The 27308-nt window shown below is 42.6% G+C and overlaps 1 protein-coding gene across 1 annotated transcript; it reads right to left on the reverse strand.

Moving 5' to 3' along the window:
* Positions 1 to 438: 438 nt before the first annotated feature.
* Positions 439 to 27255, reverse strand: PLEKHS1 (pleckstrin homology domain containing S1). Its single transcript, XM_055720800.1, has 14 exons — positions 22578 to 27255; positions 21240 to 21331; positions 21028 to 21134; positions 19528 to 19662; positions 18077 to 18152; positions 17292 to 17399; positions 16499 to 16594; positions 12831 to 12941; positions 11709 to 11824; positions 10226 to 10435; positions 9896 to 9997; positions 8331 to 8466; positions 7448 to 7536; positions 439 to 5786 (listed from the first exon to the last, which is right to left on the reverse strand). The coding sequence occupies exons 1-13, from the start codon at positions 22606 to 22608 to the stop codon at positions 7468 to 7470; spliced, it is 1389 nt and encodes a 462-aa protein (XP_055576775.1). The 5' UTR covers positions 22609 to 27255; the 3' UTR covers positions 439 to 5786; positions 7448 to 7467.
* Between the last annotated feature and the right edge of the window lie 53 nt (positions 27256 to 27308).

Consider the following 27308-nt stretch of genomic DNA (forward strand, 5'->3'; position numbering starts at 1 on the left):
TTTTTTTCTGTTTGCTACAGTGATGTGTCAGCTCCTAGCAGAGACCTCCCCGAATGCAGCGCTGCCAGCAGCAGGTCCTAACCCACTTTTCAGCTCCTGTTCTAGACAGGAGATGGATTGGGGCGTTTATCCCAGCAGGAGAAAGACAGGTTGGATTTCACTTGCTTCTGAAGCTGCGTTATTTGCTTGGCAATCTGCCCCGCTGATGTATTGCTGATCGAGGGAGGTAAAGTTGAGATTTCCGTCCTGTGTGCTGCTACCCAGCGACCGTCAGAGGTAGAGAGCTCTGCAGCACAGTAGGAGCCCGGGTTTTCTCTAACACCTTCGTGGTCACAGCACAGCTCTTTCTCCCAGTTCTTCTGCAGGGAGGGTGTTGGCAAAGCCGACGACAGAAACAGATTCAATGGGAAAACTCTGAGAGACAAAAAAAAAAAAAAAAAAAAAAAAAAAAAGGATGTAGCTTGGTGATAACCACTGTGGTCAGCCGGCCGGGTTTCAGGAGGGTGCCTTGTGCCATTTTAATGTCCATTCTGCACTGCAAAACCCACAGGTCTGTTCCTCTGTCTTGTTGCAGCAGCAGTGCGAGCAGAGCGGCAGCTGCACTGGGCCAGCCCGGCTGCATGCCATCGGCTGTCCTCTCCATCTCAGCGCTCCACCTGCATTGCTGCTGCAGGTACACCCACGGCTGGTCTGCTGAACGCTCAAGGCACCACATGCACCTCTTGTGTCAGTAACTGGAGAGCTGGGAGTTTCAGATGGGGGTTCGCCAGCCCGGAGGATTTGCACGGGAACTGGTGAGTGGACGTGCCCCTGTGCTCGCACCCTGCGGCTGTGGTGCTTTGCTGGTTTTCACGTGCCTTTGCAGACTCTCTGTGCAGCATAGGCACACTGGGACTGATGCTTCGTGGAGCACTGAAGCTGGTCCATGCACAGATCTGGGATATTCAAGTGCCCAGAAATCCTGGGCAAAAGTACAAGATCCTTTCAGTCTGCCAGAACAACATTTCCAGGTGGGAAAGGACATGTCTGAGAAATGCAAATATGTGGAAGGCCTTTCCAAATGGGTTTCATAGCATACTAATAATAATTCAGTGCTTTTCACAGAAAAGTAAGGGCAGACAAGGCATATTGTCTAACTCTTCCAAGCTTATTTTCCCCCCTTGTCTCATTTTTCTTCTGAGATTACAAGAGATGGAGGCTTAGATTGATTTGTTTTCCTCTTCTGGAGCACAGGCTTGGGGATTTCACTTTTACAAGGAACTTCTGCCACATGGAGAAAGCAGAATCCTTTTTGCTTTGAGTTTTTGGTTTGGGTTTTTGTGTGCATGTGTGTCGTTTTCCCAGTTCCCAGGGTCATTGGAGACAGGTCTGCACCACACTGTGGTGGTTCCAGGTAGATGCTGTGTACCCAGGAAAGGAGGTTTTCATCTCTGGCTATTGGGTTGATCCAGCTCTTAACACTGCTGAAAGAGGCAGCAGCATCCTTTAGTGTTCAGGGCAGCAGCTGTCTGAGATCTTCAGCCTACAATCACAAATCATGTAATTATCCCACCGCACTGCCCGGGATTAAACCGTACTGTGCCACAGCAGTTTGTCTGGCACGATCAGCGTTGATGGCCTCTGTCGCTGGAAGTGTCGGAGGTGGAGCAGGCTTGCAGGCGGCTCTGCTCTCTGGCCACCTGGGAACCCCCTGCTGGACTTTGCTCTTCGCTCTTATTTCCCTTTCACCAACCAGCTTTGTCAACCCCATTTCCTCGCTATAATGGAAGAACTGCACCAAACTGGGAAGAGGAGTCTAAGGAGACCCTGCAGACCTAAGCTCTGGCTCCATGCAGAGGGTTGGCTTGCTTTGGTGGCAGAGGTGTTGAGTTCTTTGGACAAGAGACCCCTGGGCTGGCAGGCTGCAACTAGCGCTCTGGATCAACTCTTGAATGATGCTAACAGCAAACATTCAGTGTTTAAAACACAAGATTAGCACCACCGATAGCCGTTGTCTTGGCACTGCCACTGACTGGTTAACTTCTTCACCCTTCACTACTGGGTGTAAAAGAAACAAGTTCTCAGACAAATATAGACCCAGGTGCCCCAGGATGGAAAACTGAAATGTGGCCAGACACTCGCTGCTGCAAGTCCAGTTCTGCTGCCACCACCGTGGCTTGGTGCCCCCGAAGAGCTGGTCCTGCTGTAAGATGGAATGGGGACGGGTGAGTCACGGAGCAGCTGTTAGCAGCAAGGAGAGGGCTTCTGGTGGCTGGGCATCCTCGCTGCTGCAGTGCAGAGCTGTGGTTTCTCTTAAGGTGTTTTTGCTGAAAGAAAGATTTGCATCAGCCTCTTGGCTGGCCTCTCCTTTTCTTTAAGTGATGCAATAAATTAGAAAGCGATAAGGGCCAAAAGGAACATTTGAAATTCCAGTGGCATTTCTAGGAACTGCCCAGCATGCTCCAAGTTCTTCACAGTGACCTGCTGGCCAGCCCGCAGGAGGGAAGCAGCTGGCTGTGGTGAGGCACGTACATGTGACAGCTGTTCATCCCTGGGAAACAAACCAAAAAAGCCCTCAGTGCATCTCTGATTACATTGCCAGCTCCCCAAACTCGATAGTAGACGGTCCTGTGGTTAAGACTTTCTGCTGAGGATTCAGCACGCTCTCGTTCCGACTCCTGTGTTGACAAAGGAGCACCAAGCAAGGAAGTACCCTGGTAAGTACATACCTGAAGTACTGGATGAACTCTTTTGACTGGGAAAATCTCCATAGACTCTGCTGGGTGCAGCTCTCTGTGAGCAGCACACGGGCAGCGTGAGCCAGTTCCCCGCAGGGAATTGGGAGCATCATCTGATGTTCGCTCCCAGCAGTGCTATATGAGGTGGCTGAGGGCAAGCCACGTTTCTGCAGGGTATTAAGGAGAGTTTCTCCTTTAGCACCGAATGGGCGCATCAGCATCTCTCCACAGCACGGGGCACTGAAGAACGAACTCCCACACCTGTAGTGTACAGCTCCGATGGAGGTGTTTCCAGCAGATGTTCCGGGAGGGAAAGCAACTCATAGTATTGAATGTGATGCTGGTGATGGCATTTATGGTAAGAGATAGCACGATGCCGATGTGTCTGAAATCACTTCTTAAATTTTACTTAATATGTGCAAGGAAATGGTTCTCCTGAGGTCACTGGAAATCTTGGGGCAAAGATTAAGCACCTGGTATCCTCAGCTCACCAGTGATCTCCTCTCTCCCTGGCGTGCAAGAGGACATCGCTCTCCTTTACTGCGCCATTCCTCTACTGGCTCCACTTGCTGAAAGCCCAGCCGTGCTGAAGCCCGTCTGGTGGGGTAACGCAGGTTGGGGGGACCCTGAACACGTTGCAGCCAGACGCTGCGGTACGCAGAGCTTGTCTCTGGCTCAGTTCAGGATGGATGCAGGCAGCACAGATAACCTTTCCTGGCTGGATTCAGCCTCCCGCAGGACTTGTGTTTCCTTGATCAGCGTATGGCTCCTGCCCCAGTTCTTGGTAGTGTTGCCCTTGAGAGGAAGCGTGGGGTGCTGCGTGGTCTGGTTTGTGCTTGCTGCACAACGGGCTTCTTATTTTTCTTGACTTCAATAACCTCATGCTAATTTGGACATTTCTCTTACCATTATTTTCTCTCTGTTCTGGAACTTGCTTTTCTCCTGGACAGTTGCCATTATCCTGCTGGAGAAGGGTACCAGACTGGTAGAAAGAGTATGATTTGTATTTGGGAATTCAGGGGGAAAAATCAGCAGCCACAGGGTGAGTGCAGCATGGGGATGTGCTGTGAATGAACACCCGGGGAGACAACCTCCAGGCACTGGCTGTATTCAATAACTGGAAAGAAAAGAGTGAGGAGCGTGTTAGTTGTTAGCTATTATGTTGATTACATAGTCTGTTGTTTTGTGTCTCCTGTGCCCCCAGTTTGCAGATGCTGAGCAATTCAAAGTGGCACGTGTTGCAGCCAGCATTGGCCCCTGCTTCCAAGCCCATTACTTCATGGGGTCAGTAGTGCAAGAAGGTTTCAGGATCTGCAGCCTTCCTCCAGCTGTTTTACGTAGATTCACTAGTCTGTGGATTCACTATATTTCACCTCATGTCAATTTAAACATCTGCGTCAGGAGCCCTCCATAGCCCAAAACTTACCTGGAGACCAGCTAAGGAAAGATTTTGACATCACGGAGCATGCTGCAACAAGAAGCTACTAAATTGCTATTTCTTTGAGTGTGTGCTTACAAGACATACTTACAATGCCTATAGGTGATCTAAAAAGTTACCAGTTACCCCTCAGATGGCACAGGTTTAAAGACATCCCTTTCAGGTCTTCCAGGACTACAAGTGAGCACTGGGTAATTCCATGCATGTAGGCATTTCCCTTTGCTGTCGCTTCTAGAAGCAGCCCAGAGATTAGTGGAATTTGCTCATTTGAAGAAAGGTAAAATTCTCATTGGGAAAAATGTTACAAAATGAGTATTCTGTGTTGATCTTGTTTTTTAAGGGTAGCTTTTTTTTAAAAGGGCTGTTTGGTGACTCAGCCGAAGGTTACTGGGAGTCTTTGGGGGATGAGGAGGGGCTGTGTCAGGAGAAAGTGAGGTATTCACAGAACACAATGTATTGTAAAGTGTTAATGCATTTATTAATCATATGTAGGCAGACAGCTTCACACACCTTACCAGAATTTACTGTACCGACGTCGTTCCAATACTGTATCTCTAGTAAGTGTTATGAATTAGCCAATATCTGACATTAATTATCTGCATTTATCATTGTGCAAATTGACATAATGGTCAGTTGTGGGGTAACACATCAGTGACTGTTTACTGAAGTACAGAAGTGATGCCCCGTTTTTCTCAAATATACTGGAATTATCCTGTTCATGCTATATCTACCAAAATCCTATTTTTCTCCACAAATGACATTCTTTGATGGCAGAGGGGTGCAGCATGCATTGCTCAACATCTGCTTCAGCAGCGATGCTGCATGCAGGTTCCGGAGTGGCAGCTCTCCTCCCACCACCACCTATGGATCACAGCATCTTCGCTTTTTGGAAATGTTTCTCTATGAAGTTCCAGGAAGTTTCTTCATGGCTGCCTCACCTCCTTTTTTCACCCATAACTGGAAGCACAAGGTATTTGCTCGCAGTTCAGTGACATGTGATCACTTTCAGGAAATATTTGAACAAAATGTTGAAAGAAGGCAGGATGTTTGGTCTGAAAAAAAAAAAAAAAAGGGAGAGAGAGAGACAGGAGAACAGGCAGAAAAAACACCTTCCAGAACGAAGATTTCTCTGGAGACAACGAAAATCCCATGCTCAGTGAAAACAGAGCAAGAAAAAACATGCCATCTAGGATATATGTTAGAAAAAAAGCTTCCTAATTATCCAGACAGAATGAGTCTTGGAACACAGGAAGGTCTGGCCTTTCCTTTTCTAAAGTTTAGAAAACCTTAGGCAAACCTTGGGCAGGAAGGGCCAAGGGTGACATCCTCGGTGGATAGGCTTGAACTAGATTATCTGTGATTTTCAGATTCAGGCCCAGAGGGCTGTCCTAGCACACTGATGGAGGTACAGAGCTGGAAGAAGCCCTGTGTGGTGATGGCTGGCCATCCTGTCCCTCACAGACTGCTCGGGCAGAAATGGATTTGTCGTGGTCAAAGGAGTCCCATAGAAGCTTTGGGGGAGAGCTCCCCAGGAATGTATTTTCTTCCGTTTATCAGCCTCTGTAGTTCCAGAACTGGGTTTTCCCTCTGTCTTTACGCAGAATTCAGCACAAACAGGCCTTTGAACGACACTGAAACAGAAATATTAAGAAGTGAATCCTTTCCCACTTTGAGAAATAAGCATGTCCTAAACACTCTTACCTCAAAAGCAAAAGACACAGGCTGTGGAAACATTAAATCTGGAAATTAATATTTTGACTAGGAGCAGAGTCTGAATAGATGGTATAAATATTTGTGTTTTTTTGTTTTGAGTTACTGATGCTGTTTTCATCTTTGGCTAAATAAAATTATATAATTATTTTTTAAAAAGTCCAGACTGGGTTTTAAAGGAAGTCTACAAATCACATTTGTTAAATCTACTACTGGAGTAAGTGGCACCAACCTTATTTTAGGGATTGTATTTTCTTATTGTAGTATCTGACATTGGAAGCTGGACAAATACCACCTTTGGGCCAAATCCACCTTAAATCAAAGCTTATGTAAACCTCTTAATATCAATAATCCTATGCCTGCTAAACCCAGTAGTTATTTTGGTTGTATCTGGCAAGATCAAGTTATCTGTGCACAAAAACAGTGTTTCAGTTTGTTGCCTCATCATTGTATCAATACAATCTATCTTAAAGCAATATATATGTATGTAAATCCACCCACATACAAACACAACCCCCTATATACAAGTGTGTACCTCTCCACATACAGAATAGGTATGTGTTCTGCACACACGCCACATCACACCGTGTACCTTTTGGCACCCAGTACAGGCACCCCTGCAGGCAGTTCCCTACCACGAACCAACAACTTTTGGTGCAATGTTAGCTGAAAATCAGTCGTATTTCTATGATAGAATGGAAGCAAGACATATTCAAAAATAAATATTTACGGGAAAAGTGCTTGTTTGGGAAACAAACGAACACTTGCCCTGAAGATGCTGCAGTACCAGTGACACCCGGTACTGGCAGCACTTGGTAACATCAAAACTCTTCCAGTGAACTTTGCAGCTGAGCCAAGTGCACGTGCCTTTGTCCCTGGTTTCTCTCTCAGCAGTTCTCTCTCTAGTTTTCCTAGCTGTCTTCAGCAGTAACAATTTCACAGAGCAGCCCTCCTCCCTCCCAAATCCATTCATTCATTCTTCACTTAGGGCTTATTTTATCTGCCACTGAGCCCACGGGTGCTCCAGATATATTCCTCTTCTCCACCAGCTCTTTCTCCTGTCATCCCTTGAATGTATTTTTGTGGCTGTAACCTAAGAGGGGCACAACACCAAAGGAGGCCCCACTGCATCACTATACAAGACTATTTACCAGCCTCTTCTAACACTGCCGCTCTCAGCTCACCTTTGCGTTTGTGTAGCCAAGAGGAAACAAGGGAAAGTACGGCTTTGTTCCAAATGTGGGTTGTTTCCACACCCCTAACTGATTAGTAGTTCAGTATAAATCAATGTAGCTCAGTGTAAAAAGGTGTGCAGAGGTGTGAACTAGTATTCTACTGAGTATGAAGTATACACAGTGCAAAACTTTCATAAATTATTTGACCTTCAGTTTTTTTCATGCAACTGAAATACATGCCAACAAAACAAGTTATTAGGACATGAAATGAAAATGAAATCCATGTTGTCTGTTCTTTGTACTTCAGCAATAAAAGATGCCTGGCAGCTCTAGAGGATAAAGATTACTCAGTGCACTATGTATCACATTCTTCTCCCTGATCTCTTCCCTTGAACTTTGGCACTTACTTAATCATTGATGTCTTTTTTCAGGAACATGAACAGCCTTTAACATGGAAGACATCTGAATGTGGAATCCTACATACACTAAGTTTCACCTTAAAAAAAGAAGAAGAAAAAAAAGAGAGACGTTTTAATAGCTTGTTGTATCTGATCAACATTTGTGCTACATTCTGACTGGTATTTTAACTAGCTGAATAAAAATGTCCTATTAAGAGAGATGAGTATTTTTCCCTTGGTGACACTGGCTTTCTTTTCTTTAGATGGCAACAATATCTGATGACCTCAACTTTCTCGACAAAATTCAAAAAGTAATGTGTTCAGGTATGGGTCAGAGAACATGGATACTGAAATATGGGTCCATCTGAGAGAAAAATAGGTATCAACAAGTAATAGGTCACAGTGGTGTTGAGGCACCACTTAGAAATCTCCTACATTCTTCAAAAAACAGTGATATCACACAAGGAGATGCATAGCTCTTGATAACCATTAGGAGGTAGGAGTATAGGGCTCTGCCCTCAGTACCCAAAACCACTATGAGCGAATACACATCCAGTGAAGGCAACTGTTTACATCCTAAAGCTTGCAATTCACAGGGCTTAGCCAAAAAATACCAAGTAACGAACTGACACTTGTCCAGTAGTATCTCTTGGGGTTCTGAGATCAAATCCTCAAACGCAACAGTGCTGACCTTGCATTCCCCAAATACTTGAGGAATAGGAGATGCTACATGAGAATGATGCTGAGGAGCTATTTGGTACTGAAGTTATTCGTGCCAAACTTAAACCAGAGTAAACTGGTTTGAATGGAGACACTTGAAATGCAAAAAGCAACTTGCTTTCTCATTTGGCTTAATTCATTTGACTATCACCTTCAGATTAGTCAGGCTTACCTCCTTTCTTGTGGACCTGCTGATGAAGAAGTAAGCCTCCTCCACGTCCTGGGGTTGCAAATCATTCACAGCCACTATACGGTCTCCGTGGTTAAACAAACATCCCAGTCGGGGAGGCCCAGTCCACTGTGAGACACTAGGGTGTTCGGAGGACAGAGAATGAAGGAAACACACAGGACCTGCAGCTAGCGCTAACAGAACGGCGAGGGCTGAGCAGGACTGTGTTGACGGTACTGCCCTCTGGAAACAGCACACAGCTTGAACGACTTTATCTAGTTCTAGCTGAAACCAAGCTGCTTCATCCCTCCCAATGGGTTCTCCTAAACGAGACATGACTCTGACATTGCAGCATGTTAACAAGCGAGACTGGTGCTAGCAAGGTCACCAGTGAAAGATGGGGATTCCAGTCCAAAATTAGCAGGCCAGACACACTGTAGATTTTTTAGCTCGATGTTTGACTAAGACGATTTCTGAAGTCATCCCGAAAGAATGAAATGAACACTTATTATCATGTGGTTTATCTATGCTAGAACTGCAAGGATCAGAGAACCACTGTTGTCCTGATAGGATCCTTATGGAAATTCCAGTATATCTTTCCTGCTAGTCTCCGATACAGTCTCCTTGATGGCAAGCTATCTAGGATTAGCTGACCTGACAGTCAGACCTGGTGCTCTGCTCCCTTACAGAACAAGTCCCAAATTCTTTCAATATGAATTTCCACTGAGAAAGCTCTGTAAATCTAGGTGTAGATCCAATTGTTGAGGTGGGGTTCTATTTCCAGTCACTTTTGCAATGTTGTTTTTTCTTCTTGCTGGCAGCAGCTGAAACAAAGTGACTCGTGGTGCGCACAGTGCACCTGGTCGGTGTGAACGTGAGAGCAGCAGCGAAAAGCAGTCTCAGTGCTGTGTGGCAGTGGAGGATCAACAGGAAGCACAGGAGTACGCACCGAGCATTTTTCCTGCTCCGTCCTCTTTATCCTAGTCATTGATATCAAAGGTCTGGGGACAGCACTAATTTCCAGTGGGACTACTAAGAGGATCTGTGTGCCCATAACACCTACTTGTGAAAATTTCTGCCTAGCACTCATTCCTAGCACCGAACCACTGCTGGGATTAATTTAAAGGCAATTTTGTGCTCACATACAACTCAAGTCAGCTTGAGGCCCTGTTTACCCTATCACAAGATACATCCCAGTCACTATATCTCTGAGACACACCATCGCCATGGTTCACCAAATCAAAGGTAAAAGCGACTAGCAGTAATGAGATGATTTTACACCAACATTAGAAGAACAGCTTCTGGAGTGCGACTTAATCGCTAAATACTCAGCATGCTGAGGGTTCTCAATTCTATATAGCCCTTTCCAACAGCAGTTAAAATAGAAACTCAAGTACACGAAGAGTCAGAAAGAGCAGAAAGGAATCGCCGAAGCGCTAGCACACACTGACCCTGCCCTCTTCTGCACTGCCAAGACTGCACATGGATGTGTGTGGTTGTACAGTTCTGTACCTGACTGTCACTCATTCACACCTGACGGGCACCATCACAAGACATCCAGAACTTACCATATTTGTCCTGCTGCTTCTGTAAGTTTTAGGTAACTGTCAATATCAGCCTGGGGAACGAAAATATCCAACTTCTGCAGATGGGTCTCATCTGTAACTTGGCTGTGAGGGAGAACATCAGAGACCATAGAATCATAGAATATCTCTAGTTGGAAGGGACCTGTAAGGATCACTGAGTCCAACTCCACGCTCCTCGCAGGACTACCTAAAACTAAATCCTATGACTAAGAGCATCATCCAGATGCTCCATGAACTCTGGCAGGCTGGGCACACTCTACCAGTACCGCAACACATCTGTCTTCTCTGCCATGAAAATGAAGGAACACTTACCTGAGCAGTATACACAACTGAACCACCGAAAGTGGTAATGAATTTTGCCTTCTCTGGAGGGTTGGCTGCTGGCTGGTGCTGCTTTCGGGGAATTGTAGGTTTCTGTTTGCTTCCAAGTCTCTTGGACGTGCACAGTTGTCCTGGCATTTGGGAGGAGAAGGGAGTCCATCACGTCTGCATGTGAGCTGGCAACTCTCATCCAGCAACCTACTGAAGAGGAACGGTGATAAAAAATGAACTGGTTTGACCATGCCAGGCGCTCCTGCTGTGTTTGAAGCTGGATCAAATAGCCATCAGTGAAGCAAAGAATAACAAGTTCTTGTGGAATATCCAGTGGACAAAATTACAACTAAGTAAAATAAACAGACCTTCTAAAAATGAACCATAAATCCCAAAACAAACCTTTTCAGTATTTAAAAACTATTTATTAAGCCTGAAAGCATTCCAGCTAACAAAATGCCTTGACAAAGAAACTGAGTACAGATTGTTGGCCTTGGCTCTACTAGCTTCTGCAGAGATGTAATGCTGTCCCCTGGGAGACAGAATAACCCAGATGTGCTCGAGCTCATTTTAGATTGATTTGGTGAGCCTTATAATGCCTGCAGCCAACTCCCCTCCACGCCCCAAACGAGACTGGGGTTAGTAGCAAAAGCTGCTCTTGGTACATTTTAATTCAGATGGCAGAGGCTTGTGAGGTTTTTATAGTAATTCCCTCCAGGGGCTCCCAAAGACACAGATGAGCTCGAATAAATCTATTGGAACAAACTGGTTTGTGGGTCTGCATTTCCAATTGCCTCCCACTATGTGCCGTAAGACCCGACTGTCTGTAGGTGGCAGGCCATAGCCAACCGTGTGGGTACAGTCCTCTGCAGGAGACTGCGCTACGTCGCGGACGTTGCAAAGTTTCCTTGCGGCACTACAACTGTGACACCAAGTTCAGGTCCTTCTTTGTGACGTGCAAAATACTGTACCTTCCAAGTACACAGCATCAGACCCGTTCTTTGGATGGGGAAATGGGAGGAAGGAGATGAGCTACTCGGGATCACATAACTTCTTCCTGGAAAAGCCGGGAGCTAATGCCCCGTGTCTCTCTTTCTCTTTTAACCACTAGATAATGCTGCCTGCCTTGGAGAGTACCTGCCTGAAAGGTTGCTGCAGCTTGGCTGCAATATCAGAGTAAAGTGGTGGGCTGTTATGTCATGATAACCTAGAAAAAGTATGAGTGAACAAGAAGTGCTGCATCCTATAGTCAGAGCCTGTCTAAATGCATGAGTTTGCAATGTGAGTTTAAATTTCACATCAATAAGTTTGAATTTCACTCTGGTATTCCCATGAGTTCTGAACTTTCTGAACCAAGACCAAAGGAGGACTCATTCAAATGAAATGCAGCCTCTAGATATTGTTATGTAAATACAATTTACAGCTCTATCTGTACCACCATGTGACTTTTAATTTGCAAAACCTTAATGAAGTTGTTACTTACAGCGATTTCATTGACATATAAATGTTCTCCTTTATTGGGTTCTTCTGCACTGGCTTCTCATGCACAGGGACATCAGACCCAGCTGGGGGGTCGGGCTTTGATACTTCAGCAGTGCACTGTTGGAAACACGTAACAACATAAGTTAATATCATTGTTCTGCCTACAGAAAATACCTTAATTTCCTTATTTTGTTCAGTGCTCATGCTGTTTAAACACATTGGCCAAAATAGCGTGGCTTTCCCCAATTAAGTCAATTCCCAGAAACGTGAGCTAGAAAGGTGGGCAGAACTTACAAGTTAACTGTCTGGTATTATTGACCCTTTCGGACCGGGAGATAACCAGCTATATTCTAAAGTACTACTACAAAAATTCTGTTACATTTTAATTTAAGCAGGTTGAAAAAACAATCTTGTACTTTGGGTGTGCTTAGTTTAAAGCACTTAGATTCTATGACGAAATCATACTGTTAATGTCCTTCAGTTAGCTGTACAGTCTTGGGAGAGAGGCTGTGACTTCTGCAGAAGACTGACCACTTAGCCTCTCCTGGGCACTAATATCATGGGAAGCCTAGAGAAATCAGTTTCCCAAACTAGTTGTCAAAATTTGTTTAAAATTACTGGCATGATTCCTCCTTCTCCCTTATTTCACAGTGAAATGTAGATATCAAAATGTTTCACAGTGTTTTTAAAGTACTGATTTCTTTTATGCAGCTTACTGATGCTTCAACAGATTTACATTTTAAAAAATATAAAAATAATGTACTGTTACATTTTCTAAATAAAGTTTTCACTTTCGAAAAAAACCCAAACCCTTGTTATACAACAGGCAAAAGCCATTTACAATGAAACAGTCAATTTGGGGAATTTAAACAAAATCAGCAATGTTTTTGTCAAAATGCTACTTTCTACCAGAATGATCCTTTGAATGACTCTAGTGTATTTTTTCTTGCACAAATGAAAGCTCTATTACCTACTGCTTTATCTATGTATTTCTTTTGCAAGGTACTAGTGGTTCCTCATACCAGTTCCTCTTTGGCTCGTTAAATGTCTGTCTCCTGTCTCCTTGGAGCTGTTAACAAACCAGCTGATGAACTGGTTGTTAAGAAAACAACTGATGAACTACCTTTGCTAAAATACTGATGGGAGTTTGGTAATAATCTTCTTCGTCCTTTTTGATGTCTTCATCTGTATCTGACGAAAGCAGATTTTCCTCACTCTTTGCCAGATTTTTATCCTGTTAAAAGAATGGATTTGTATTTAACAGGTTCAGTTATACAGATTGTTTAATGCATATTTTTCCATTTTCATGGAGAAGTAATAGAATCAGGAAATATCCACAGAAAACATGGGAAGATGTTTCTCCTTGAAGTGAGATATACTCGGAGCCAGCCTGTTTTAGAAACAGGGTTTCTTTATTTGTGCTGCTTCTTGTATTTTTGAGATCTACTGCCCACGGGCAAAACTGGCCACTGGCATTTGTACTTCTCATAGGTGCATTTGTGGCAATCAGGCAGCTGCAACTGATTGCATGTTCACAACCCCTTATTTTGTTTAAAAATCAAGTGGGTTAAACACTTCATGTATTAATCTGCATGCATTTAGGGTCACTTGTGTGGAAAAGATTTTTTATTTGCATTCAGTTCTAAAGTCCCTACAGTAGGAAAAAAATCTGTAGGAAATCTGGAAGTGGATCAGGATATACTTGTCCTCTTTAAGCACCTTTTAACTACTATCAGGTAAAGAATGAATGAGACTTCCCTGACTTATGAGAAGTCTGTTATCTCTTACTTCTCCATGAGCTAGAACATACCCTGGAGGACTGGAGATCTGACACTGAATCCTTTGTGTCGTGAGTGATATTCTGCCTTCGTAAATATTTGAAATACTAAGTTTGTGGCAATTTGGTAAATCAAGGAGAAATTAATCCCTCCACCAAGTTTACCTTTCTAACTCACAAAGACAAATTATTTATTTTTCTTTCTTCTTGTTGACTTCACTATAGTGAAGAGTATGGTAATGAGTATTTAACTGCCTCCCAATGCAATTTTCCATGCCATGTTTGTGATGCAACCATTTTTTCTCTCTCCACTTACATCCTTGGTTTCCATGGTGATAATTTTAATAATTGCTAAATATGCCACTGAATATATTACTGTTTTCAAGGTAAAGTAAATTAAATTAATTACACTCTCACATGTAAAGAGAAGAAACTGGCATTGAATAGAAATTAAATATGATGAATGTATTTTTGTTCCGTGTTGGTATCAATGACATAAAAAGCAACTCATGCAGTAGGAGTCAGAACAAAGAAGAACCTGCAAATGGTCCTTCAAGAAGGGTATAACAAAACCACAGCAGGAACGAGACTGGCTCTGTGGTCATCATCTAAAGTCATGAACAAATTTCCTAGTGACTTTTCAGAGGCTTTGGATCAATCAAACAGGTAAACACTTGGGGAGAAAGGGGAAGAGGAGGTGATTTTATGAAGTCTTGTGATCCTCCAACTCCTAGGAAATCTCAGAATGCAGACAGTACTCATCAGTTTCCAAAACTGAGCCTTCAATCACTGACAGTGGCTACCTCTTGCCAAATGCATAGTGTTTCTCCTTGGTACCATCCCAGATTACAGAGACAACAGGAAGGAGAAGGTTAAGCTGCAGCAGCCCCGTGTTTCCCTAAAGCAGTGTGCTGACATCTCTGTTCCTCCAGGTGCATTGCCACCAGAGAAGTGCAGTTAACCTCAGCGTGCAGGTATTCTCAATTGCGCAGCTAAACAAGTACTTTGAGCCTCTGTTGAACCAAGATGTGGATTTACACCAGATAGAGACTGCGGAGAAAACCGACATAGCACAAGATGGAAATGATACCTGGAGAACAACTGAGTTAAGTGTTAGTCACAGGCTCCTTAGGGAAAGTTTTGTGTTGCTCTCGGACAGAGGAACATCTCTTTCAAAAAATCAGGCGTGTCTAACAGATCCTGACAAGGATGCCTAGGTGCCTGCAATACAGTCATGCGCAGTACAGGGTGATGCAAGCCAGGGCTCCTCATTTTGATGTATTTCAGATATTGAAAGCTGTGTATCAAAACAATTGATACTGAATTGCTGAGTCAGATGGGGTTTTGTAGTTTCAAAACGTGGGTTGAAAGGAAGCCAGGTCCCTAGACCTCTCCAAGGGTCCCTGCCTGCGTGACTATACTCAACTGACATTAAGGTGCCTGTTTGCATGAGTAATGGCTACTGAGCAAAGAGTTTTCACGATCTGGGCCTGGATGAGGGAACCACTGATAAAAAGCAAAATGAATCAGATCCTAGAAATGTGGAGTCATACTTCTGAAAGGAAGTAAATACAAGGGATTAATCTGGAAGTCAGCTGTCTAGACATCACTGAGCAGAAAATAGATCTGGAGATGATAGCAGATGCTAAACTTATGAAGCAAGTGAAATATTTTTATCTAACGAACAAACATTTTTGTTTCTTGTTAGCTGTATGGGAAGGTTACTTATTTTCACACATGCTGAAACAGAAATATGAGCTTCGTGCTATTCCCTCTGTTTCAGGCTAAAAAGGTAAAATCCAAATTCCTTATCTTTTAACCCTCCTTTTCAGTCTATCCTAGTTCAAACAGCTGTATATAAGACATGTTCTCTGAGGCATCATAAGTATGAGAATAATTAATGAATGAGACAGAAAAGTCATGCAGAAGAAAGACAGAAGGGCAGCCTTGGTATGCATCCAGAGCAGCACCAGTTAAAATCAGACCAAGGGTTAACTCAATGCATTTCAGAGTTCAGACTCACAATTGAATTATTGCAGCTTCATAAAGTACTGTGCATCAGCTGAGCTGTGCTCACTGTCCATGGCATTGCAATGTAATTTCAACTATTTTCACTTCTTTCCACTAAATTTAGCTGTATTATCTCATATTTGCTGCCAGCCTATATACATGGATGGTGACTGCAGCAGGTGATTTACCATCCTGTTAACTATGATAGCAGAACAGATTCTTTTCCCTGTATCTCAGTCACTCCAGATCATAGTCCAATGCATAAAGTGCCAATAAAGATGAGTTTAAATTCAGCTGCCAAACTGCATACTGGTGTTGTACAGCCTTGGTTGTGTTTTCTGTTCTGTTGACTCTGCTGCAAAGGCAGAAATCTATGGCAGATGATGGGTGAAAACCACCTGAAACTGCTGCAGGTATTTGTTCAGGGAACACAAGACAGAACTTATATCCAATAACACATGAATAACATTCATCGCTCTATCTTCTAAAATCATTCCTGCCAGATAGGAAGGTTAAATTACTTGAAGTTACATTTGTGCTGACAGGACAGTGTGCCTCAATTTAACAAGCCCTTGTTCTGTAGTCCAGTTACATTGATTCGATCACTACTGGCAGAGGCTGCAGTAAGAAACCGTTTAGGTTTCTGTGGCACAGCTGAGAAATGTGGTGGGAGGAGAAAAACCTCAACCAGTGCCACTTCAGAGTTTTCTTAATCAAGTTTGTGAGAGCTGCCACAAGTTGCAATTGCTACACAGAAACTGAGGATCTGCCTCCAAGAAGCAAAGTAAACAAAGGGTATCTCAAGCAAGTTCTTAAAAGGTTATTTTCAGCGCTAAACAAGCAACAGACTAAATATTTATAAGAAACTTCATAGTGAAAACCAGTTTAATGTGCTGGGAAAGCAGGTGGGTAATCTACAAGTAGAGACACTCAGGTGAGGTAAGAGCCAACAGTCACTTCTGCAGACTGAACAAGTCAAGTGCTGTTTGATTTGTCCTGCTTACCAGGCTTGGAAGAACTCCTCTTGGTGACTCGCACTGAGCCTGATGAGAGCCAGGATCTGAATTAGGCCTGTTCTTCTCTTCTGAGGAACGGTTCTCCTGTATATAACAGAAAATGTTGACTCCTCTGGAAATACACTGGAGGTGCTTCACCTGCACTCAGCTTCCTCTACCGGGCCACCTGCATGCAGCTTTGTGAAGAGAGAAAACCTCCAATTCCTTGGCTGCTATTCAGCCTGTCACCAGGGGACTGCAGTTGCTTTGGGACAGCAGCAATGTTTCCCTTCCTTTCTATTTAAATATTGAGGGGGAAGATCTGAAAGGCACAGAGGAAGACCTGAATTCCCCTCTAAGCTTTACAGCCTGAAGAGAGAGACAAAGAAAAGCACAATCACAAAACCGGAAGAATATGGCCAGCAGTTGCCAAAACAATCACCACATTGTTTTTGTGATGACTTTACCAAGGCATGTCAAAGTGACTCTTTAGGGGCTTACTTTATGCCCCCTAATCTTTGCTGGTCAGTTGGGACAGCCAATTAATTTAATTTCTCATTGCCATCTACACTTGCCTTTACTTACATGCAGATGCTCCTCAAAAGTCTTTCCTTTGTGGGAACTCTCTGATATTATCACACAGGTCCTGCTCAGGACCCCCACCAGAGAGCAGGACAGACCAGCCAGGCACCCACCGCACAAGCTCTGAAGAACTTTTGATGCAAAAAAGCAACTACACAAATCAAATTTCACAGTCACCTCTAAGAGCAAACTTGTTACTAAGAATGGTTAATCTGTTTACCTTCTGGTAGCTTTGCCTGTCCAGGAAACCAGTCGTAGCTATAGAATTCAATGATAGTGGCAACGAGGAGGGCCGGCTTCTGAATTCTGGATTTGGAAGATCTTGGATCTAGAAATAACCACAGTGTAAGAAGACAGGCATGCGATGGGCATGGGCTACAATATACCAGTGTATCCCACTAGTCCAAATTTTACTTCTAATGGCTCAGAGAGGCTGTTGACATGGCATTTTCCAGGGAGACTTAAATTTTCCCTGCTTGCACTTTGAGCTGACTGGAAGCTGCAGGGATGTAAGTAGCTTAATGCTGAGTGTGAACGAGCAGGTGTGCCTGGCTGACAAGGGGCAGAAACTTGGGACTGAGCTTGAACTAACAGGACCTTCAGCTGGTTCCTAACACTGACAGACTGGATGTGGATTGATTGGTGTGTAAAACAGCCCACAAATACAACCAAAATGCACACAGAATAACACACAAGTTTTCATTCTGATGCATCCAAGGCGCAACTGATTGCAGCATAATGTCAATCACGTCCTACTTTATATAAATAATGTGGCTTACTCTTCAAAGAGATTCCTGCAATGTAAATTCAACCCCAGCACAGAGACTGTGCAATGCCTGCTTAATGCGTAAAGCCAGAGTACAGGATTTATATGGAAAATGAATTTCTGATTAACCAAGACAAGAGCCAACTTGCAAGGCCAAAACCAGCAAAACTCCTCTGCACAGGTTTCTAATGGAAGTACAGACTTCTTTCTTTCTAAAATCAAGTGCAGTAACACGTTACCTGAGGGCAGCATCCACCTCTTTTGGTCTCCCTGCAGACTGAAGATATCGCAGAGACCCAGTCCTCTGTTTCCTGCCTGCAGGTTGGAACAACAGAAATGAAAACTTACTCACAGGTAAAACACAAGGAAAACGCATTTGCCTACCCACTTCTTCCTACGGGGCCCAAAATAATGCTTCCTGAAATCAATGAAGAAAATCTGCACGTTCCTTTCAAGAGAGAGTTCTTGGGTGGCCATAGCCAGGTGGCAAGTTTGACCTCAGAGGTGCAGCCCAGGACTGGGAGCCAAAAGGCAGGTAGTGGGGGCTGTGTGTGCGCATGCAAGGGATGCGGAGAGGGAGAGAGATGGAGAGGGAAGACTGCTGTCTGCTTCATTTTCCATGTGTAATGCTCCTCTGCTGAGTCCTGCCATAAACACAGCTAACAAGGCTTGGGAATGCATTTGGGTGAGTTTCTTCAAGAAACATGCCATGAACAGACCCCTGAAGCCCTGTTCCAATCTTGTGGTGGATTTAGTTGGATTAATTCTGGAATGCTTCCCACCAAGCACGGGCTGTGAAAGCAGTGCCTGGGGGGAAGATGTGGGGTGGCATGCTCAAGTAATACACAGGTATGTGTTTTTCTTCTGTGCTTATCAGCATTTCACACATCAGCTGCTCTTCTGCACCGAGGCAGAAAAACTCGTGACGCACTTGTGGCTGGGAAACTGAGGAGGAGATGCTGGGAAGCAGCAGCAGAGGAGCCCTGTGCCAAATGTCCGCCCTCACCTAACCGAGCTTTGGCTGATCACCTTGACAGCAGCAGTTTCTGCCCTCGCTGAGGACTGGACTGCAGCCTGGGAAAGCAGGGAGCGCACCACCCTGCTGCAGGAGAGGCCCCAGTCATTCCTTTTGGGATCTTTTTTCCCTTGGGGGAGTTTTCCCTTTCAATCTGCTTCCCTTGATTAACAAACTACTTTCCAGGGCGAGATTATTTCCTGTGATTTATCTATAAGTAGCAGAAGCTTCCCAAACTCCCAGGAGCAGTTGGGGGAGAAGACAAAGCTCTCTGCCCTTCCTTGACCCTTAACCAGCACAGTCTGACATGGCACTCCCACACTGATCCACTGCTGCTGCCATCCCCGCTCCCAGCTGTGTGCTCCCACTGCTTCCACATGTTGGATGTTGTAACAGTGTGGCTGCAGGGTAAGTTAGCTCACCTGTCTGAACCAGCTAAAAATTAACCCAGCCATGGGGAAAAATGACATAGAAAAGAGCATTTTTCCATTGAATCAACCAGCTGAATCATTTCATCTCAGAACTGTGCAATCAGTAGCTGAGACACAGGAAGGGATGGGAGCAGCTGTGAAAAAGCAGGACCTTGCCCTGGGGCAGCGGCTTAGTGTGACAGTGGCTTAGGGTGACAGCTGAACTCTAATGTCAGATTGCATTTGCACATCTTCCTATGCCTACCTGCTGCTCCCAATGAGGTAGTAACATCTGTTTCCAGTACTGATGGACATCACCTGTTCAGGAAGGCATTTAAACATCTTCCTCACCGTTTCCATAATTTCAGAATTGCTTATGCCAACTTCAATATTAATGATTCTGTTAAGATAAACATATGAAACATTCTATAAAACTATACATACATAAATACAAAACCACACACATACACATACATACATGTGTGTACGTGTGTATTTTACTCTAAGCATAGCACATGATGAGATCTGCAGGGGAAGATATAAAAATTTTACTATAGAAAAAATTCTCAAGAAAATAAGTGCACACATTCAAAATAGATGGTCTTTCAATGAAGAAAACTTGCAAGCAAAATACTAAAATAAATTTTTGCAAATACTCGTGTCCAGATTTTGGATCCTCATTTCTGAAAAAAGGGGCTGTTGATCTAATACAGAATCCTGAAAAGGAATGATAGTATTAAAAATTCCTGACAGAAGTCTTTTAACCACTACAGAACAATACATTTGATTTGAAACTAATTGTATATTAACAATGTTTTAATGGAGGGGAAGAGGAACAGACAAGTAGTACTCTTAATGGATACTTAAATAGAAGCACTATTTCCATTAACTTCCAAGAAGTTAAATTAGTAAAAATAGTAGTAACGATAATGATGGTAATAATGTAATCATCACATACCACTGAGCAAGCTGGAATCTTTTTGAAAGCTTCACAATGTAAATCCTTTTAATGGAGGAAGCACAACAGCAGTGTGAGTCCAGTGACCTCCATGCCTAACAATTCCAGAAGCCTGGAGTATTAAGCTCCAGGTCTGAATGGTAAAATCTTTTTATTTCCCTTTACATTTACTGTTTCCCTTCCAAGTATCTCATACCCTACGTGACATAGTACAAAGCCAATGACACCCAGCCTTGCTGCGGTGGGCACTGTACAGAGAGGAATGAAATGTCCAACCCAAACGAGCCAAGCAAAGCAATTTCTTGGTGGATTAAGAGGCAGTGGGGCAGCCAGCACCAGCCCAAAGGGTTACGTGAAAGCCAGGAGACCTCTGCACAACTGGCAGAGCACTCTGTAGAGCCATAAGGTGGGAAAGGTTGTGCGCCACAGTGAAGAGTGGCATAGGCCATCCTTACTTTCATATCAGTGAATGCACAGCACTGTCTCACAGGAGATAAAATACCTTGTACTACAGGAATACAGCCTTTGGGTCATGGAGCCAAGATATCTGGTTTGCAGATACCACATCACCACAATCACTCACATAAATGTATCAAATTTCATCAAAACAGTTTAGGATCTTTACTTCTACATGTATCATACACGTACGTTGCGCCCAAAGCCTACGAAAGTCCAGGGGCCTCTTTACTGGACTTCCGTGTGATTCGGATCAAGAACCTCAATCAGGAACAAGTGTCTGTACAACCAGTGGCCATTTAAGAGTTGATACATGACAGAATAAAAAGGTGATGAATTTGAGTTACATACTGATCAACAGCTATGGAGCCTTTTGTGTTCTGGCCTTTTAGATACTTCAAGATGTAATCGCCCTTGCTGGATTTGGACAGGATGAAAAAACGCCTTTTCCAGGAATTCTGCCGAAGAGAAAGCAATTTGTTTCTCATTAAAATTCAGGATAGCAGAAATAACAATTGCTTGTTGAGTGATTGCTGGAATATGACTAATCTGTGCTAGGGTACCTGTGAGCCGAAAAGTTGAAGAGGTGGTGATTTGATGAGGAATCCGTGCTTGCAGACTCCACCTTCAGTGCAAAACATATTTTGAGTTCTCACTAATCAAAGAGAAATGAAGGCACCATTAGTTAATTTGTTGCCAATTAATCTCATATAAAGACCTGCTTGAACTGGAAATTGTTGCTGAGCACTGGGTTTCTGTGCTTAAATGGCCACAGAGCACATTACAATTAGAGAAGACAAACACAAATCAAGGCTATACAATATAGGGTCAGGCCATGCTTCCCTGATGTCAATGTTATTGCTGACAACTGGCCCAAACTGTAAACACATGATAGTGACAATGTAGGGGGCTTGGAAGATATCACAAACCTCTGTCTTATTTAACTGGTCTTGTTTAACTTCTGGAGTCTGGTCTTAAATTTACCTTCACAATTAGTGATCTGACAGACAGTAAACAGCCCGCTAATGAAATTTCAGATGGCATTCAGTTTGCAATACAAAAAGTCAGATAGGTTGCAAACACAGCTAAATCATCTTACACCATGAATCATGATGTGACAACAACAAAAGGTAAAATATGAGCTAAAACACTGGGAGGAAAGATGTCTGAATGTATTTGTTCATGACCCTGCATACTCTGTGGCCAGTTGTAGTTTAAGATTCACATTTTCTAATCACTGTGGATTTCTTATCAAAATCTCAGTTGTATTAACGGACTTTAACATCCAGTGAAAGGAGTGGCAATCTCATTCAATTTTTTAAGCTATAAACCGTGTATAGGAAATCAAGATTTTTTAAGAATCTAGTGACTGAGAGGAGCACAGTCAACCTCACCTTGGATCTTCCAGTAAGGGACAACAGAGAATATACATAAGTTCTGGGAAACATAACATGGCCAAACGTGGTGATACAAGAAATGTCCGAGTCTGAAATCCCATTTACAACTGACTTCAGTGGAGGTACGGCTTAATCATCTGTGCCTTGGAGATATGGGCTGTATCTTCCAGTTCCCAGTTAATTTTTTAGGATTTTAACATTTTTTTACAAATGTCAGTTCAGCCTCTGTGTCAGGGACAAGAAAAATTCTGCTATAAAGGGAAATGCTGCATTTAGGACATTCTTTAAGGAAGGAAGCAGGAAGACAGAATTAACACATAGAGTAAGTCCAATGAGATCTCCAGTTTTTCAGCATGCTATTTCCCCCCTGTTTTTCACTTGTTGTTTACTACAAAATCTTTGGCAGGTGGAGGGCAAAGAGGATGGTATCACATATTGATAAGAATGGATTGAAACCTGATTCAGCTTTACTACCGACAAATCTTAGCAAATGAAATTTCATACCTGCAGAATTTTTTTTACTTGTAGAAGCCATCCTGATTTTTTCTTCCACCCAGATAGCAAACAGAGCGACAGCCCTGAAGCTAATTCATTTCTCTTTGCTTGCTGCTGAGCAGCATTTCACTGCATGCATGGTTGCCTGAGAAAATAACAAATACCTCACAAGTGTTTATTTTCACAGTGATGTTTAAACTATATAAAATATAGAAAAATCTATAACAAGCTATATAGATAATTTTAATAATTATTACTTATTCCAGCAACTATTATGCATAATAATATTTTATAAAATGAATTATACATTATATTAAATATTATATTTATTATAATATAGCATTATAAATACTAAAAAAAATATATTTATGTAGGCCAAAGAGATTATTTGCCTAGGAAGTAGTGAGACCTGCCAACAGAACTGCATTTTGCCCCTTCCTTTACATTAGACACAAGCCAGGAATATTGCATCCCATCTATGTTTCTGACACTGCCTTAGCAGTGTGATCAGCCCTGTATAAAACAGACATAGCTTCGGCTGAAGAATTTAAAATCTGTTTAGACAACCTAGTCGTAATATTATGGCAATTATAATAATTTGCAAGTTTGTAGCGTTCTTAATACAGTGCCCTCAGAGAAATTTATAAACAGTGATGAAATAAACTTCACAGATTTCTAAGAGGTGGATTACTATTATGATTTTTCAGATGGGTAAAAAGAGTATGTTTTTATTTACATCAACTTATGTTTGCAATGTCTCCTCCAGGAGAACCAGGGAAATGGGAATCTCACTGTAAACCTGAGAAAGTAAATAACCTGCTCACTGGCATAGCCAGGCTGTGGCAGAGGTGGGAACAGAGGCTGGCAGGGAGGCAGAATGCATCAGTTCACTTCCATGGACTTCTCTGAAATTTTGTTAAATAACCCTTTAACAAAACATGCACGCAGCAATCTGTGGGATTTGGTAAGTGCAGGAGCACAGAGATGGAGCATTTAGAAGGTAAAAGGTGGGTTTGGTTAATGGGATTCCATTGGGTTCTTTTTGAGCTAATGTGCTTTAGGGTTCTTTCCTTTGAGACCACCACCATTTGGGTGTCAGGACAACAGAGCCAGACCTCCAAAGCACTGCTATTTCTTTGCAATTTGTATGTGAGCTCTGCACCCCTCCCTGTTGACTGCAAACACAGCACACTTTGCAGACTGGACAGTTTTTTATTATCTCAGTTGCTTTCTTGCTTATTTAAAATCAAATCTAGTTTCTCTCATATACTTATATTTCCAATTTGAAATGCCATGTCTGCTTGTAATGTCATTTAGGAAACTTTTCAAAAGTTTCCCTTTGCCTTACCCCAAGGCTCTCATTCCTCACAAAATCAAATGCTTTCCTTTTAGTAACTTGGCTTGAAGTTGTCTGTTAGTTCCAAGGAGGTTGCACAGTCTCCAACATGTGTGCCTCCTCTCAGAGACTCTTCTGGGAAAATTTAAAGGATTGCAAGTGCTGTTCTGTAGCTCTTTCCTGAGCTCCCTGGCTGGGATGGAGTTTTAAGGGGTTTTCTTTGCTTCTGTTCAGTGATTTACTCCATGGTGCCAGCAGTAAACATGGTGTGGTCAGGAGTACCGGTCAGAAATGGCTGGTTATTTTCTGGCCTCACTCGCCTGACAGGGGGTGGGTTACCAAAAAAGTTTTACCTCTGACACACAACTAAAGCTATAGACTTCCACACATCCTGTCCCAGGCAATACCATGATGGAAATGAGAATGACCCTCTGGAAACTTAGGTCCACTGGAGATCTTTGCAGAGCACCTCCGCCTGTATTTTGGGTTGTGGGTTTTTTTTAGGGAAATCTTTGCGATTTTGCCATTTTGAGAGAAAAATTTGTAGTACAAATGCTGTGACAGACTACTATACAATTTACTGCTAGGGTTTTCATCTATTGCCTACCAAAAAAAGGGACAAAAAAGCAGTTTCCAAAACTAAAAATTACTACACACAAAGTCAAATTGTTAGTGTCAATAGTAGGGGCTCATGCCGGGTGTTGCAATGAAAGGCAATGTAATATTCTTTTCAATATAACTGACAGAATCACCATGACTGGCAAATGATGCAATTCTTGCAAAACAATGTTTCAAGAGCCTATGACAGGATAAAAGTCTCTTCTAGGTTTCAGTAAAAGTCAAGATTTGCAGGTGGGAAGACAAAACCCCATGAGATTACAGTTGTGCTACCTCAGTCTGCATTTTGGGAAAAAGTTTTTAATTGTTGCATTCAATTGTTTTTTCTCTTCAATGGAAAAGAGTTTCTTAAATAGGTTATGTCAAATTCAGAATAGGCAATGCCAGTTCCATGATTATAGCCCCTCAGATTTTTGTATGCCTGGCATGAAGAGATTTGATTGCTTCTAACCTTTTCAAATCCAATGATGCACTTCAGTCAAAACACAGATAAAATGCTTCAATTTCTTAAGATACAAGCCATTACAAAACTTTAAAAATGTAATAGCAAGATAAGGAAAACAAACTGTGTTAATACTTACAGATAAAATGTCTTACCGTGTAGAAGGTTTTAGAGAAATACACCTTTAAGTATTTTCAGATTCCCTGTATTGCCTTGGACGGCAAACCACGATGCGTCCTTCCCCTGTATTGTGACTGCCTTCTTATAGTCCTTGTACAAATACAAACACCCTGAAATATGACCCACAAGGAAATACCTGCTTCTGTCACGGGAAGTAAATGAAAGACTTTTCTGCAAGGGGAAACCGAGAAGATTAATAGCCACTTGAAAATATATGCACATTTGAGGCAGCCATAAATGGCTCCCATGCAGAAAAAAAGCTGGAGACAGCTTGGCTTTGTTAGTTCAGCTTTCTAAACAGTCCCTTAATTTCCCCTGAGCTGTGTGTAAAATACCCACCCACAACTGGAAGATAAAGTAACTTTAAGAACCCTAAACCATGATAAAGTACTTTAAAATGTAACCAAGTTCAGGTTAAAGAACAATATATACTGAAACATGATGCTACCTATGTAATGACATTGTAGGGTCAGTGTCTGTCTTGGTCATAGGTGAATTTTTTGGGTTCTCTCAAGAAACATCCAGTATATCATTAATGATAATGATTTTACACACCAAATCATTTGGCTAATCCTACAGATGGCAAGGAATTGCTTTTAGGCAGAAAATAAAAATGCTAAAATGCCCTACAGCTTGTAAGTCACTATTCAGCTACCTGGTGTCCCTCAAGTGAAAGGGTCCGGCTGCCTTATGCTGGATGGGTTCCTTCAGGCTCTTGATCTGGCACAGCCCTCAGCATGTAAACAGCACCAGTCAGATGTGATACCTGTCGATGGGAAATTTTCTTCTTAAATAATATTAGTGGGCTTTGGATATGATCTAAAGCAATGTTGCATCTAGGAGAGGCACTGGGCCTGACACATGAGAATGTTTTTCTTTCTTTCATTACTACTATGAGTTGTCTTTCCAAGTTGCTTCCCTCTCTGACAGTGTCTTCAGGTATTTCACACTGACCGTTGTATATTTCATATACTAGAACCAGCCTGCAGGTTGTTCAAGATTCAGCCTCAACTTCTTCCTTCCACTGTCAGCAGTAGAATTGCTGTGCTCCTTTGTGCCATGCTATCATCTTTTCCCATGAAACCTTTGGTCTACCAGGAGACCTCTTGCAAATGTTGAGTGCGCCTTGTTGGCTTGCCATATTACAGCACTTAAAAGCTCCAAAAAACATTACTACTATGCCTTTTCTCTTAGACTGACAGCTACCATTTCACCTATTAGTTGGAAATTCCCAAGCTGTCCTTTAGGGGCTGTCATGGTAAATACACAACAAAATCTGATAAAGACCCCATCTATCCACCTTTTTTTTTCTTTTAGGTATTGTGTCCAATAGGGCAAATACCTTTTCCTAGTCACAGAGGAAACTCACTAATATTAACTCATCTGATTCTTTCTCAGCAGTCCCTTGTAGGCTGGACCAGGGACTATTTTGAGTAGGTTTTATATTTTCCCAATGCTTCTAAGTCAAGATAAATTTGCTATAGCTTTTTAAAAAAATAAAATATCATTCTCAAAGAACCTTTGAGAAAAAAGCACTATACAAGAGGAAATGTGCTCCTTACCTGTAATGCTGTTACACTCCTTGGCATTATTTTAAAAACCTACATTACTCATTTCAGAGCCCCTACTTGCTCCTTTATTGTTCCCAAGGCTCTCTGGCTTCAGAGCTACAATGTATCTGAATAAAAGGATAGTTCTGGAGACGGGAATGTTGTTAACAGCAATTTAAAAACACGCTAAACCTTAAGCAAATAAACACTAAGGAACTATAATGACATGGAAGAGCTTCCAAAGAAGTAATGAATAATGAAATGTTGACCGGACACATTTCTCACAGTAACACAGGAGTATTTTGGTGCCAGAAAACAGTTAAAGATGGAGCTATTTGCCAGAAGTAATAAGAAGAACGTTTTCATATGAACTAGACCACTGTACAGTTTACTGTATAAAGACATTTTATACACCGGGCAAGATTAAGTGCTGGTAGGCCAGGATATTTCCATTAAAATATTTTCAATAATTTTGGTTTACTCCTAGAGAGCATGTGGTCTGTCAAACCCAAACCACCCAATGTCAGCTTACTTTTCTAAACTACTTTTCAATTGACACTGTAAACCTCATCTTGAAAAGCTGTTGAAGATCATCTCCATTCTTGGCTGAGAGA

This window comes from Falco cherrug, chromosome 9, assembly GCF_023634085.1.
Source record: "Falco cherrug isolate bFalChe1 chromosome 9, bFalChe1.pri, whole genome shotgun sequence".
Classification (NCBI taxonomy): Eukaryota; Metazoa; Chordata; class Aves; order Falconiformes; family Falconidae; genus Falco; species Falco cherrug.

Excerpts from the sequence above, each read along its gene's own strand:
- PLEKHS1 (XM_055720800.1), bottom strand. The coding sequence starts at position 22,608 with ATGGCTTCTACAAGTAAAAAAAATTCTGCAG. Across the intron at positions 12,942-16,498 it reads GAGGAGTTCTTCCAAGCCTG|GATAAAAATCTGGCAAAGAG; the intron begins GTAAGCAGGACA and ends TTCTTTTAACAG. Across the intron at positions 7,537-8,330 it reads GCAGGTCCACAAGAAAGGAG|GTGAAACTTAGTGTATGTAG; the intron begins GTAAGCCTGACT and ends TCTTTTTTTAAG.